This window comes from Podarcis raffonei, chromosome 4 (genome assembly GCF_027172205.1).
Source record: "Podarcis raffonei isolate rPodRaf1 chromosome 4, rPodRaf1.pri, whole genome shotgun sequence".
NCBI lineage: Eukaryota > Metazoa > Chordata > Lepidosauria > Squamata > Lacertidae > Podarcis > Podarcis raffonei.
In genome coordinates this window covers 6,348,542-6,362,902 of record NC_070605.1, presented here as the reverse complement: position 1 = coordinate 6,362,902, position 14,361 = coordinate 6,348,542, and the positions used below count along the sequence as shown (strand labels likewise).

The 14,361-nt window shown below is 46.9% G+C and overlaps 1 protein-coding gene across 1 annotated transcript in view; it reads left to right on the top strand.

Moving 5' to 3' along the window:
- Window positions 1-680: 680 nt before the first annotated feature.
- STARD10 (StAR related lipid transfer domain containing 10) overlaps window positions 681-14,361 on the top strand; it is a 52,210-nt gene continuing 38,529 nt past the window's right edge. Inside the window, exon 1 of the mRNA XM_053385344.1 lies at window positions 681-946. Within this exon, the coding sequence (XP_053241319.1) occupies window positions 785-946 (162 nt within the window). The 5' untranslated portion in view covers window positions 681-784. The remainder of the gene's footprint in view (window positions 947-14,361) is intronic.

Sequence of the window (14,361 nt, the reverse complement as noted above, 5' to 3'; positions counted from 1 at the left end):
CTTTTCTTTCCCCCGTAGCGCAAGGGAGGAGAACAACTCTCCTAGGAGTTGTCGAAGGGTCTTCCCCTTTCCTCTTGCAGCCATCTCTTGAGAGGGGAAGGAAGGTTTCAGCGCTTGAGAAAGGAGGGCGGAGGGAGGACGACGACGAGTCCGAGCCAATTGCCGGAGGAGGAAGTCCTTCCACTCTCACCTGTTCCCTCCCGGAGGGCTGGATCTAAGGCTGTGACTCACCTGCGCGGCTGGTTTCCGACAGGACACGACAACAACGCAGCGCCAGGCTTTGGCAGGCGACCAAAGCCACGCAGACTTCTTCTCTCCGTCTCCTTTGGGTGGCTCTGCCCCTTTTCCTCCTCCTCTCCCTCCTCCTCCTCCGCCACGAAAAGGAAGAACTCAGGAGTTCTCTGCAGCCTGCTGTTAAGTATTATACTTATAATATCCATGCCCGCTTTCGCCTTGGCAAAAGGGGAACACCTCTCTATTGGGGAGAGACGCCTCTGCCAAGTCTGATTTCTTTGGCTAACTTAGTTCCCCCTCCATCTCCACCTGCCTCCTGCTCTCCCCGCCCCCCTGATCTGAGACAAAAACCTCCTTGTTCTTTCATAATCGCTGCGAAATCAGTTTTACAAGGAAAAAAAGAAAGGATAGAACCGGCCTCTCCAGTTTTGGCTTGGAAACCGAAGGAAGATCTCGCAGGCTCCACATCTCAGCCGCTTTTCGTTTTGCTGAGACACGCTGAAATTAACGGTTTTGGTTGTGCCGGCTTATATATCTTGACTTCGACGCCATGTCCACCCGGGACAGCGTGCAGATTCCGGACGACCGAGATTTCGACCACTTCCGTACGGAGTGCAATTCTGACGACGGCTGGAGCCTCACGTACAACAAGTCTGGGATTGTCGTGTGGATCCAGATCCTTGAGGCAGAAAAATCCCTGCACAAGATCAAGGTAAGGAATGCACCGTGGAGCGTGGAAGGATCTGGCCCAGCACAAGCAACCAGGGTTTTGTTGTGGCTTCAGGCCACAGGCCCTGGTTGGCAAGGTCTTTTTTTTTAATTCTCTTGTTTATTAACAACTTTTCTTTTCCCTCAGTTGCCACTTCTACTTTTCTGCCTCTTTTGGGGTCGACGTGAGAAACCCAAGGCAGTTTTCAGATGTAGCGTTTTGAGATATTTAATATGCAGGGGGCTGCAGCCCATAGTGAACCTGTCCCACGTGAGCCTCACAAAAAGGAAATGTGTGAGAGGGCACCTGTGGCCTTGTACCACTCCTGTGAGTTGTCACGTATGACTCCCAACCGCATCAGAACGCCTGGCGACTGAAGTTTCGAAACCTAACGTGCGCTTTGCTGGGAAGTCAGGTTCTCCTCTTAACCGGACATTTTGACCGCTGCATGGAAGTCCTTGATAAGGCATTTCGTTAGAAATTCAGTTGCGCAATCCTCCGTGTCACCGCCACAAAATGAAGCAAGTCCCACAAGGCAGCAGAAAAGCGGCAGATTAATAACTCACAAAAGGGCAGGAGTTACAAAGCGCTGTGCTGTCTTGAACTGGGCCGCTTTGGAACATGTAGATTTTTGGGTTTCACAGAACTCTTTGTCAGATAGAAACTGATGAAGACTTCTGAGAAAGCGGAAAATGTGCATACCAGCTGAAAACATATAATGTACCGGCTATGTTTTCCTTTCCCTGCACGCACCAAGTTTATTGGGGGGGGGGAGTGCATTTGTGCAAACCTGAATATCTTGGTCTTTTTTATTCGAACTTCTAAGTCACCTGAACTCTGTCCTTGAAGCTCCAGGGAGGCTGCAGTGCAAACACCCACCCACCAGTGATTCACTGCGCTGTGAACCAGGAACTTCCTGGTGCGAGTCTTTCACGAGATCACCCTCTGTCCGACTTAGCAACTCCCCTTTCAACCGGGTTAAGATGATGCTGGCCTTCCTTACAGAGGCGACGTTGCATTTAGTTGCTCAGGTTTGCAAAGTTCTCTGAATCCTACGAGAAGCAGTATAATGATCCCTGAATCACTCCGGTCCTTTCCCTCCTTATCAACACAACAACCTTGTAAGGTAGGTCGGGCAGGGAAAGAGAGTTTTCTCCAGAGAGCACTGAAGTTCCAATGGAACTAGAATCTTGGCTGCTTTTGGCTGAACACCATATGCTAACTACTATATAATAAATGGAGGATGCCCTAATGTAATTATTCTTTAAGAACAGAGGAAGCTTATTGCCTTCACTCACTGACAGTGATTCTCTCAGGTTTCAGATTAGTGCCCCCCCCCCCCGTCGCCTGGAGATGCTCTCCAAGCATTCAAAACTTGCTAGGTACATTTTGCAGCTGGCTATCAGCCACTTGCGACCAAGTGAAGATGCCCCGAGAGCCAGGATGGCACCCGATGTCTCCACCACCTGTGGATCCTTGGCTCGGGACTGTTTTCACGCACCAATTCCACAGGTACCAAAAAGTCGCACGGAAAAATACGACTTTTGAGTCGTCTGGGCCCCAAATGGCCACTAGGCATTCCATTTTGGCAACTGCAACCCTGGTTTAAGGAGCCATTTGGCGCCTAGCATATATATCTGAATTCCTAACCCTGTTTGTCTCTGAGCTTTGCAACGCACACAGCTTTCGGAGAGCTCCAAGTGCCTCACATACATGGTCTTCCTAATACCCTGTAAGAGAGGCAATAATTATTATCTCGCTATGAGCCAGGGTAGGGCTGTGGCCCTGGCGTCTTACACGGCGCCCCCTTCTGGATTTCTGAGGGAGGCAAGGTTGGTTGAACCAGGGGATTTTGTCACATGCAACTTTTCATACAGGGGAGAAAGAAGCTGCTTTGGAGATCCCCTTTTCTATGCAAGGAGTCGGGGGGGGGGGCTCTGCTGCCCTCTCCCCTCCATGCCTGCCTGCTATACAGAAAGTAACCAAACAATTAAACCCCTGTGTTGCAAACAATTATCAGTAATAGCCAAGGCAACATGATGACCAAGTACAACAATGCGATGTCAATATGAACTCATTATATAATCTATACAGAACATTGAACAGTATGAAATATATGAAATATGCACTCGCTGCAAAACCAAATAAACAGAAATCTTACAAATCTCTGAAAGTCACAAAATAGGCACTCTTGATGGATTGTCTTGAAAACATAGAACCAAATAAACAGAAGTCTTAGAAAGTCTTTGTAGACTATGCAAGTCTCTGAAAGAAGCAATGGGTCAGATTCTTATCTGGTGAAAATAAGCCGTAAAGCTTTGTTTTATGACGTCCAACACTGCTGAAGTGGTCCGCAAACAGATGTAGTGAATAGTGATTCCAGATATACCCACTTTCTGCTGTACAGAAAGGGCTTCTCTTCATCCAGGACTCCTTTGGGACGGGAGGAAGGGCGGGATACCAATCTTTGTTAATAATAATAATTATTAATTATTATGTTAATAATTATAGAGAAAACTCATGCTTGGGCTTTGCCAAATACCCTGCATGTCATTCAGATACACAGTGAGCCAGTTCACACATGCATTTTAAACGTGGCGTTTGTTAGTCAGCTTTTCTGGGTCTTGCGAATGCTACGGTGTCCAACGGGTGTTGAGATCGCAGTTCGTTGCCTCCAGCCTCAGTTCTATTGGCCATCCAACCACTGCTTAAAAACCTCTCCCGAAGGAGAGTCCACCATGTTCATAAGACCAATCACTCTGGCAAAGAGGAGAACCAAACCAGACTGAAAAGACAGTTATAGGAGCCGGCCCAAAGTTTTCCCCCCCTACATCATGCGAGAGAGCTGTGAAAATATGATTCCTTTCCCCATTCCTCATCTGTCTCCTCATCCATCTCCTTCTGTCTCGTATGCCTGAAGCTTTTTAGCAGAGATCCTCTTTGCTTAATCACATAAAGAGATGGAGCAGGGAGATCGGTTTCCCGAGGGGGAAAAGGGATGTTTCCATCCCATTAACGTTACCCGGCACTCTGGGGCCAGAGGTCAGTTGGTGCCTCAGAGTCGCAGTCTCTAAGCAGCAACAGGGATCAATGGGCTCCGGTGGCTCCTTCCGTGCTTTGCATCCCTGCAGAACGACGGCTAAGTGGTGTCAAGGAATAGATTCATTCGCCACAGATTTAAAGAGGTGGATTTGGAGGACGGGCCTCAGAGATCCTTGAGGGCCGGCAAACGTAGATCCTTTTTAGGCTTGGCAAGTGAGCAGAAGCAGAAGGGAATGATATGAAGTGCTCTTGTGCTGTTTGGCGGTAGCTCAGTCTGTGGAAATCTCCCTGTGAAGCTTTTTTGCAGCCTGGAAATAAACACCGTGCTTTTTGTAAACATGAAAACTGCCTGCGGTGGCAGATATCGAGGTACCAAGCTGTTTCTGCACAGCAGCAGAGGCATTTTGAGAAAGCTGGCAACCTCAGCTCCACAGGTCCGTCTGCCTGCATCTCTTGATCCAGGCATAGCCTTTGAAAGAGATTTCTTTTATTTTCTCTTAAAAAATAATAATCAGAATCAAACGTTTTTATTTTTCTGGCTCGGTTAAGAGGAACGGTTACTCTCCAAAATTGTGCCTCAACAGGGTGGGGACTTGGAGATACGATATACGACAGCTTGTTTCCTCCAGTTGATCAGTTCCATCTATTGGAGAAGGTGAAATGAGGCAGCTGTTTAAGAGGCCCAGAATCTGTTTTCCCATCTCGCAGTTTGTAATCTCATCTATTCTGCCTCCTCAGAAAGACACACACACACACACACACACACACACACAGAGAGAGAGAGAGAGAGAGAGAGAGAGAGAGAGAGAGAGAGAGAGAGAAACCTCACTCCTGAGAAAGGCACAGAGGCATAAACGAAAGTGTAGCACCACCTGGTAGATGACTCTTGGTGGTTATTGTTGTTATAATATATTTAATTATACCCTGTCTTTTTCCTTGACAGGGACTCGTCGACTTACAGTTAAAAATAAGAACTGCTAAAAATGTAGGGGGGCATAAAAGAACCAAAAAGGCAAATTAAACATTGATAGAATTAAAACTCTCTCTCTCTCTTATCATAAAATCATAGGACTGTAGAGTTGGAAGGGACCACAAGGGTCATCTAGTCCAGCCCCCTGCAATGCAGGAATCTTTTGCCCAGTGTGGGGCTCAAACCCACAACCTGAGATTAAGAGTCCCGTACTCTATGGACCAAGCACACACATATATATGTATATCTATTAAAACTATACATATAAGTGCAATAAAAACAGCAAGCAACAGACCTTTCCTTAAAAGCAGTCAGATCCCCAAAGTCTGTTGAAACAAGCAAGCCTTCATCTGCTGGTGGCAGGACAGCAGGAGGGAGTCTGTCTGGCTTCTCTAGGGAGGGAGTTTCGAAGTTGCTTGGGAGGAGCCACCACCGAGAAGGCCCTCTTCTGCGTCCCCACCAAGCGTCCCTGTGAAGGTGGTGGGACCGAGCTAAGGGCCTTCCCTGAGGGTTTGCAGCTGACCAGCTGCTCTTCAGAGTTAGATTTATGAGGGGAGGTCAATGGATGCTGCAGGGGTTGGCAAACCTTTTCAGCAGGAGGCCAGTCCACTGTCCCTCAGACCATGTGGGGGCCGGACTATATTTTGAAAAAAGAAAAGAAAAAGAAGAATGAATTCCTAGGCCGCACAAATAACCCAGAGATGCATTTTAAATAAAAGGACGCATTCTACTCATGTGAAAACCTGCTGATTCCTGGACCGTCTGCGGGCTGGATTTAGAAGGCGATTGGGCCGGATCCGACCCCCGGGCCTTAGTTTGCCTACCCATGCTGTTGAGAGTTTCAGAGAAGGAGACGGATAGACCTTACGCATGGCTAGAAACCAAGAGAGCTGGCATGGTATAGTGGTTAGAGAGTTGGACTAGGACCTGCGAGACCCGGGTTCGAATCCTGACTTGGCCACATGCAGTGTGTGGCCTTGGGGGTCAGTGGCTGCCTCTCAGCCCAGCCTACCTTGCAGGGTCGATGGGGGGATTAAATGACGAGGGGGAGCACCATTTAGGCCACCTGGAGCTCCGTGGAGAAAAATGTGGGAAAATACCATTGATAAGTAGATAACAAGGCCACAACTCTACTGGGAGAATGTCCCACTAAGGTGTGTCATTTTAGAGGTTGAAAGTTAATTTTTCATTGAGGGCCTTAAAAATACGTTTTTGGGTGTAAGCAATTCAAACCTGCTATTATTTTCTGTGATTGGACAATTCATAGCTTGGTAAGGCTACGTTTGAAGAAGAAGCACATAAACTGCTTGAAGGAAAACCAAAGGATTTTAATCTTACCTTCTGAAAATGGCAGGTAATGCTAAATAACAGCAATAAATATAACAAGATATAATATTATATGACAGATGGACACCCGCCCTCTCTTTAAAAACTGCCTGTGGTGAAGAATCCATCACTTTCTGAGTGGACGTATGTAGATAAGGCGTTTCTGCCGGGAAACTGGTACAAATTGTTAAGGACTTCATGTGCTAACATATGAGTGAATGCTGAGGGAACAGTTGTCATCTAACGTCCCTGCAAACTTTGCGCAAGCAAAAAGGCATTTCTTCTTTTAAAAAAGACACGTGTTCTAAGGTGTTACAGGTTCGTAAATGTCACATAGAAAGCATGGGGGGGCCCTGTTGGTCAGTGTCAGAAGGTCCCGGGTTCAAAACTCGCTGGCTTCTCCAGGAAAGCTGGGAGAGATCCCTGCCTGACCACTGGTCTGATTCGGTATTACACAGCTTGCTCTTATCTAAGAGTCCAGCTGTTTCTTCTCCAACAGAGCCAGCATGAAATTGTGCAAAAGCCCGGCAGCGTTCCTCAACCTGAAGCCCACTTCCTGGCATTCAGAACTTTGCAGATGGCGTGTTCAGGTTCCTAGGCCCTTGCAGACTTGTGTTCAAGGCATGAACTTGCAGTGTTGGTTGGTGAAGCTAAATAGGTTTGCATCCCAAACCCAGTTATGGAACTCATTGCCACAGGAGCAGAGATGGCCACTGACCTTAAAAGGTAAAGGTACCCCTGCCCGTTCGGGCCAGTCTTGCCAGACTCTAGGGTTGTGCGCTCATCTCACTCTATAGGCCAGGAGCCAGCGCTGTCTGCAGACACTTCCGGCTCACGTGGCCAGTGTGACAAGCTGCATCTGGCGAGCCAGCGCAGCACACGGAACGCCGTTTACCTTCCCGCTGGTAAGCGGTCCCTATTTATCTACTTGCACTCGGGGGTGCTTTCGAACTGCTAGGTTGGCAGGCGCTGGGACCGAGCAACGGGAGCGCACCCCGCCGCGGGGATTCGAACCGCCGACCATGCGATCGGCAAGTCCTAGGCACTGAGGTTTTACCCACAGCGCCACCCGTGTCACTGACCTTAGATAGCTTTAAAAGAGCATTAGGCCAATTCATGGAGGAGGAGAGGGCTATCGAGGGCTTCGAGCCAGGATGGAAGTTTTTGGAAGCCACAGGAGGGGAGAGGGCTCCTGTGTTCACTTCAGATCCTGCTTGTGTTAATATTTTAAATTCCCTGCCCTGGAGCTCCAGACCACCCCTCCATACATCATGCATACATCACAGAAGGGGTGTAACCCAAGACCACCACCCCAGATACATCATACCTACATCACAGAAAAGGCGATCTACAGCAGAAATCTGAGTGCACTGTTTACCTCCTGTCTGCCAGGTTACCTGTTAATGCTCACTTGATTGGATACCCTGGGACGCCTGGCCAGTCTTTTGTAATGACAAATGCTTAGTTCCTGAGCTCACAGGCTCACCCTGTTCACACACAGACATACCCTTAAGACAGGATTTGTGAAGGAAAAGACAATGGGGAGGCTTTTCCATTTTCCTTTGACCTTGCAGAGAAAACATTTGGTCAGTTTGGGAATAAAAAATGGTTTCAGGTCGGTCTTCCTGTGCTGGTCTATGTACATGCTTGGTTGGTACATTTATGAACATTTAATATATATCTAAGACCTTAAAATTCTTATCACACTTGCAGCAGGCATCTGGTTGGCCACTGCAAGAACAGGATGATGGACTAGATGGGCCAATGGCCTAATCCAGCAAGTTCTTCTTAGGTTTTTAGGTTATGCCCCCCCACACCAAGAGACACCAATACAACACACACGAGACATTGGGCGGACAAAAAGGTAATTTGGTTTTTAGGCTTCTACATTTGGAGAGAGGCAAGAGCTTTCTCTCAGCAGAAGGGCAGATGTTGGACACCTTATTTTGTGCCAGGCCTACCACGCCTTTCCCTGCTGCACAGCAGGCGGAAATTAAACCGGTGCAGTTTCCCAGCACCGCTGGGGTGTGGCGCCAGGAAAGCTTTGCTCCTTGAACCCTTGCGAGTAGCGTGTAAGGTAGAGGAGAACCTGGCAGAAGAAGAGAGGTGGCAATTTGAAGAGAAACTCAGGTGGAAGTCGTTCACTGTGTCCTTTGAAAGTGATTCTTTGCAAGCCTTGAGAAGCAGGCGAGGCGGGGTGTGTGTGTGTGTGTGTCTTTTTTTAGAAGCAAGAGTCTTCATTTTGCTTCGGCTGATACAAAGCTTCCCACTCTCCACAGGGGAGGCAGTTTTTAGCTCATTGTTGAGTAAATGAGAAGCTTCTATCAGTCCTTGCTGGAGGGTTGGCACCTCACTCTGGCGGATAAATTCACACTTAGGCAAGAGAGGTTACAGGTTCCTGTTTCTCCCTTCCTTCAAAAGAAAGGGGAAAGGGAGAAGAATATTGTCTCTGCTTCAGAGGCCTGCATTCAGGCTTCAAAGCCAGACAGAATGTTACCTTTCCTCTGCGTTAGAGAAACCAAGGCGCTATGTGTTTCCAGCCCCTTCTCTCCACCTGTTCCCTGAGATTGGTGAGCTGTTTGGGTTCGGATGTGGCCAGAAATCTACGAAGCACTCGTAGGTGAATCTGATTTGCACCTTCCGAAACAAAAGTGAAGTGCGACACAGCCATCGTTGGAAAATTCCACATCTCCGAATCTTGCAGTGCCCTTTTCCAGCCCAGAAACATTAACAAAATTGCACATCATTGTGTGCAGGAAAATGCACGTTTTATTTATATATTGCATTTATACCCTACCTTTCCTTGAAGGAAAAAGGGACGAAGGTGGCGCTGTGGGTTAAACCACAGAGCCTAGGACTTGCAGATCAGAAGGTCGGCGGTTCGAATCCCCGCGACGGGGTGAGCTCCCGTTGCTCAGTCCCAGCTCTTGCCAACCTAGCAGTTCGAAAGCACATCAAAGTGCAAGTAAATAAATAGGTTCCGCTCCAGTGGGAAGGTAAATGGCGTTTCCGTGCGCTGCTCTGGTTTGCCAGAAGCGGCTTAGTCCTCCTGGCCACATGACCCGGAAGCTGTACGCCGGCTCCCTCGGCCAATACAGCGAGATGAGCGCCGCAACCCCAGAGTCGGCCACAACTGGACCTAATGGTCAGGGGTCCCTTTACCTTTACTTCCTTGGAGGAGCTCAAGGTGGGCTATGTCGTTTTACCTGCTGGGGGCTGGTCCCCACCGAAGGTTACTCAGTGAGCCTGGTCTCTCCCAGCGCTCTATCCCAGCCCGGCATTCTAACTGTTATAAGAAAAACCTGCTCCTTTCCCCTTATGGGGTATCTAAGAGCCTGTATAGAGTCCTTAAGAAGGTCCCCTATTGGAAGGAGAAAACAACAGAGGCCAGGTAGAGAATACTGAGAAGCAAAGCAGCTAGTAAGCCTGATCTTTATTAACTGTAGCAACAGGGTCCTCACTCACCACATGCAGGAGTGAGGAGGGACCCAGAACAGTGGTGCACAAGCCCTTATACACTGTAAAGACTTATGGAATTGCCCCCCCATAGTCCAAGACCACCCCCCCCAAAACAACATACATACATCACAGAAGGAGGCTGTCTGCAGCAGAAATCCTGTTTACCAGAATACCTGATAATGGTCACTGATTGCTTTAACTGGGCAGCCTGGCAAATACTTTAATTCCTGACTCCAGGTCACAGGGTCACCCTATTCATACACACATACGCCCTTTAGACAGGTGAGCAAAAGACAATGGGGAGGCTTTCCATTTCCTCCCTCACTGCAGAGAATATTTGAGGTCTTTGGGAGAGTCAAAATGACTTCGGGATTGCTCTCCTGTACTATTTCAAACACGTGGTTTATATACTTATGTATGTGTTTGCCTTGTAGATTTATGAACATATGATTTATATATATGAGACCTTAGAATTCCTGTAACAACCCACCTCTCCCAACTCTCTTATCACAGCCCAGCCTTCTAACCATTGCACCACACCGGCATACAAATTGCATGATGTAAGCAAAAACTGCTTTGCAAAAATGGGTATATTGGCCAAACTGCAGATAAAAGTGGGTGCGTTAGGAGAAGTCTTCCTAATTGTCACAAGGACTTTTTGGGGGGACAAAATTCCACTTAAGAGTGGAAAACAGAGAAATTGAGATTGACAGATTTACCCATCCCTCATTGTGCAAAGAGTGAAGGAGCAACTTCAGCTGCCAGATTTTTCAGGGTGAGACTGACAGATCCAACTTGTGGATGGAAATTCAGGGCCCCGTCCATTGCCTTATGCAACTGTGCTGACCTACCACTCGATTTCACAGCATTTTCAGTGGACCCGTACCCTAGGCCTTAATCCAGCTCTGCTTTTAATTTTTTAGTGTCAAGTTTGCTTCTGACACTAACTTTTTCTCCATTAAAAAAAGAGTCCTTTTTGTGCTTTGAGAAATATACATCTTTGGAGCGTGTTCTCTTGTTCACATTGCTAGGAATAATATGTTTGCACAGTTGCACTTTTCAGCAAACCGAGGGCGTGAAATGCAGGCGACAGAATCCTTGCCCAAGTTGTGAGACGGAAATGGCAGCTTTGTATCTTTTCAGATCCGAAAACGGTCCGTCTTAAAAATAAATAAAAATGCCCTAATTTCAATTACCATTTCTAACGAGTAGGATGGCTTCTTCCTTAGGCGGTTTGCTGTGAAGTTCGGGATCTATTTAGGAACATGAAAAGCTGCCTCATGCAGAATTGGACCCTTGTTCCACTAAAGACAGGAGTAGGGGAACATCTGTGGCCTTGAAGATGTGGCTGGACTCCAACTCCCATCATTGCTGACCATTGGTCATGCTGGCTGGGGCTGATGGGAGCTGGAGTCCGGCAAGCCTTATGAGGAGTGGTTGAAGGAGCTGGGTCTGTTTAGCCTGGAAAAGAGGAGACTGAGAGGAGATAGGATAGCCATCTTCATATATCACAAGGGCTGCCACATGGAAGCGGGAGCAAGCTTGTTTTCTCCTTCTCTGGAGGAGAGGACTCGAACCCATGGCTTCAGGTTACAAGAAAAGAGATTCCGACTATATGTTGAAGAATCATTGTGTTGACACTGGTGATCTTTGCTTCTTCCAGTACACTGGTATTTGTTCTCCGGTCTTCCCAAGTGAGGTGTAAATTTTTTCAGAGATACCGTTGATGGAATCTTTCGAAGAGTTGGAGATGGCGTTTATAAGTGGTCCATGTTTCACCATAGTTTAATAAACCACGGCTTAGTGTTAAGTGAGCATCAGGGCTGTCCGAGGTGTCAGAAACAAGGCCTTTGAAACAAGGAGACCTAGCAGTAAGTGGGAACTCAGCTCTGCATCTGGTTAGACCGGTTCTCTTCCTCTTCTCCCGCCCTTCCTCTTCCCCTGACAGTTTCACCTGCTCTTTAGATTTACTGGTTCCATAAAAAGATAAGCCTTTCCCACATCTGTGCACATCCTTGAGACGCCTCCGGCCTTCTGAGTCTCCTGCCCTTCCCTAAAGATTGCAGTTGCCAAGAGAGAACCGGTTAGGGTTGCCATATTTCAAAAAGTAGAAACCAGGGCACCCCAAAAGTTTGGTGGGAAAAGCCACCCAAAAACCCACGATTTTTCGATTGACTTGCCTAAGATCCAGGACAAAGCGCTACCCTCCGGAAATTCCCCCCGGACGTCACTTCCTCCCTTGAAATCCTGGTAATGTCTGGGAAAATCCAGACATATGGCAGCCATAGAAACTGTGCTGGTCTGGAGCTGAGCCTGGCAGCCTGTTTTCTTTTTTTTAAAAAAAAGATATTTATTAAAATTTTCAAAATATTACAAAATGAAAAAAGAAAAAAGAAAAATACAAAATAAAAATAGTTAAAAAACAATTCCATCTTTCCATCACTTATCTTTCATTTGCTTGTTTCCCGGACCTCCTCACACCTCCCTTTTTGTATTCCAATTCAATTTGTTAGTTCAGCAAATCCTTTCCCTCTTTGTTTATCCTAGTCTTTAATCTTAAAATATTGTAACATTAAATTTTTACCTGTTAATAATCCATTTTTTCATATTCCTTATAGCGTTATAGCTAAAAACCACTTAACTTTTTATCCAACATCATTCTAACATTCATTAATTTTACAATATTTCTGTAGATAGTCTTTAAATTTCTTCCAATCTTCTTCCACCGACTCTTCTCCCTGGTCTCGGATTCTGCCGGTCATTTCTGCCAGTTCCATATAGTCCATCACCTTCATCTGCCATTCTTCCAGGGTGGGTAGATCTTGTGTCTTCCAATACTTTGCAATAAGTATTCTTGCTGCTGTCGTGGCATACATAAAGAAAGTTCTATCCTTCTTTAGCACCAATTGGCCTACGATGCCCAGGAGGAAGGCCTCTGGTTTCTTCAAGAAGGTATATTTAAATATCTTGTTCATTCCATTATATATCATCTCCCAGAAAGCCTTAATCCTTGGGCACGTCCACCAAAGGTGAAAGAATGTACCTTCAGTTTCTTTACATTTCCAACATTTATTGTCGGGCAAATGATAGATTTTTGCAAGCTTGACTGGTGTCATGTACCACCTGTATATCATTTTCATAATATTCTCTCTTAAGACATTACATGCCGTGAACTTCATACCTGTGGTCCATAACTGTTCCCAGTCAACCATCATAATGTTATGTCCAACATCTTGCTGGCAGCCTGTTTTCAATACTGGGGCTTTGTCTTGGAGTACTGAAGTAGCGAAGAAAAGTGACTGTGAGCATGCGCAAAGTGCCTTTCCCCTCACCCCTGCACAGCCTTATCCTCCTGCACAAATGGGTGTGATCCTCTTTTAAAATTTTCTTTCTTTCTGTGTTGCACTTACCGTATTTTTCGCTCCATTAGACACACCTAGTTTTTAGAGGATGAAAACAAGAAAAAAATAATATTCTGAACGAAACAGTGGATGTATGATTTTGTGGTTCATGCTGTGGCCACAGACATGTGATTTGGCGGTGAGTTTGGGGTAGCCCAGTGCGAAAATCCTGAGGATCCATGTGGATCCGTGCTTTGTAACCACGTTTTTGCGCCATTGCGGCCCCACAAAACAGTGGGTGCGGTTTTTTTTGGTGTAAGCTGTAGCCATGGATATGCTATGTGATCTGATGGTGAACTTGGGGTGATGCCAATGCAAAAATCCTGAGGATCCATGTGCTTTTACCTCCCCACTCCCAGGCAGCCTCCTTTATCGCTAGCGTCCCTTATCTCCCTCCTGACCACTTGCCGATCAGCTGCTCAGCGGCTTCGTTTCAACACCCCCTTCCCTCTTTCTAAAAGAAAAAAGAAAAAAAAAGCACCATCTGCTTTTCACCCCTGGGCAATTTGGCTCCAGGGACCACGCACTCGCTCCATAAGACGCACAGACTTTTCCCCTTACTTTTTAGGAGGAAAAAAGTGCGTATTATGGAGCGAAAAATACGGTACATCCCACCTTTTTCTTGAGGTGGCCTATGTGTTTCTCCCCCTCCTCCGTTAATCCCCACCACAACCCTGTGAGGTAGGTCAGACTGAGAGGCAGTGACTGGCTCAGGATCACACCCAGGGAGCTTCATGGCCGAGTGGGGATTCGAACCCTGGTCTCCCAGGTCTTAGTCTGACACTCTAACCACTGCCCTCCTGTGGCAGGGAGTTCCATAGTTGAACCCTGTGCTGCATGAAGAAGTACTAAATCTTCCCACGCTCAGCTTTATGAGATGCTCGTAAGTTTGAGTGTTCTCAGAGAGGGAGAACACTTTTCTCTATCTACTTTCTTGAGGCCTGTCTTCCTGTCTTCTAGGCGACGGGGATTATCGGTTCTCGCAAGCAGCAAAAGAGATGTTAACACTTTTAACTGGTCTGGACTACGGGGGGGGCGTCTCCTTTTATTTTAATTTGCGCAGAGGGGGATTCAGCTCCTCCTTTGAGCCCCTGTTTGCATCTGGAAGTTGTCCAGTCCGGAAACAGCTTTCCCCTCCTTCTCTGCTGTTTGGGAACAGCAGGACTCGTCCCCCTCCCCCATCATTGATTTATTGATTTATGGATAGAACAAATTACATC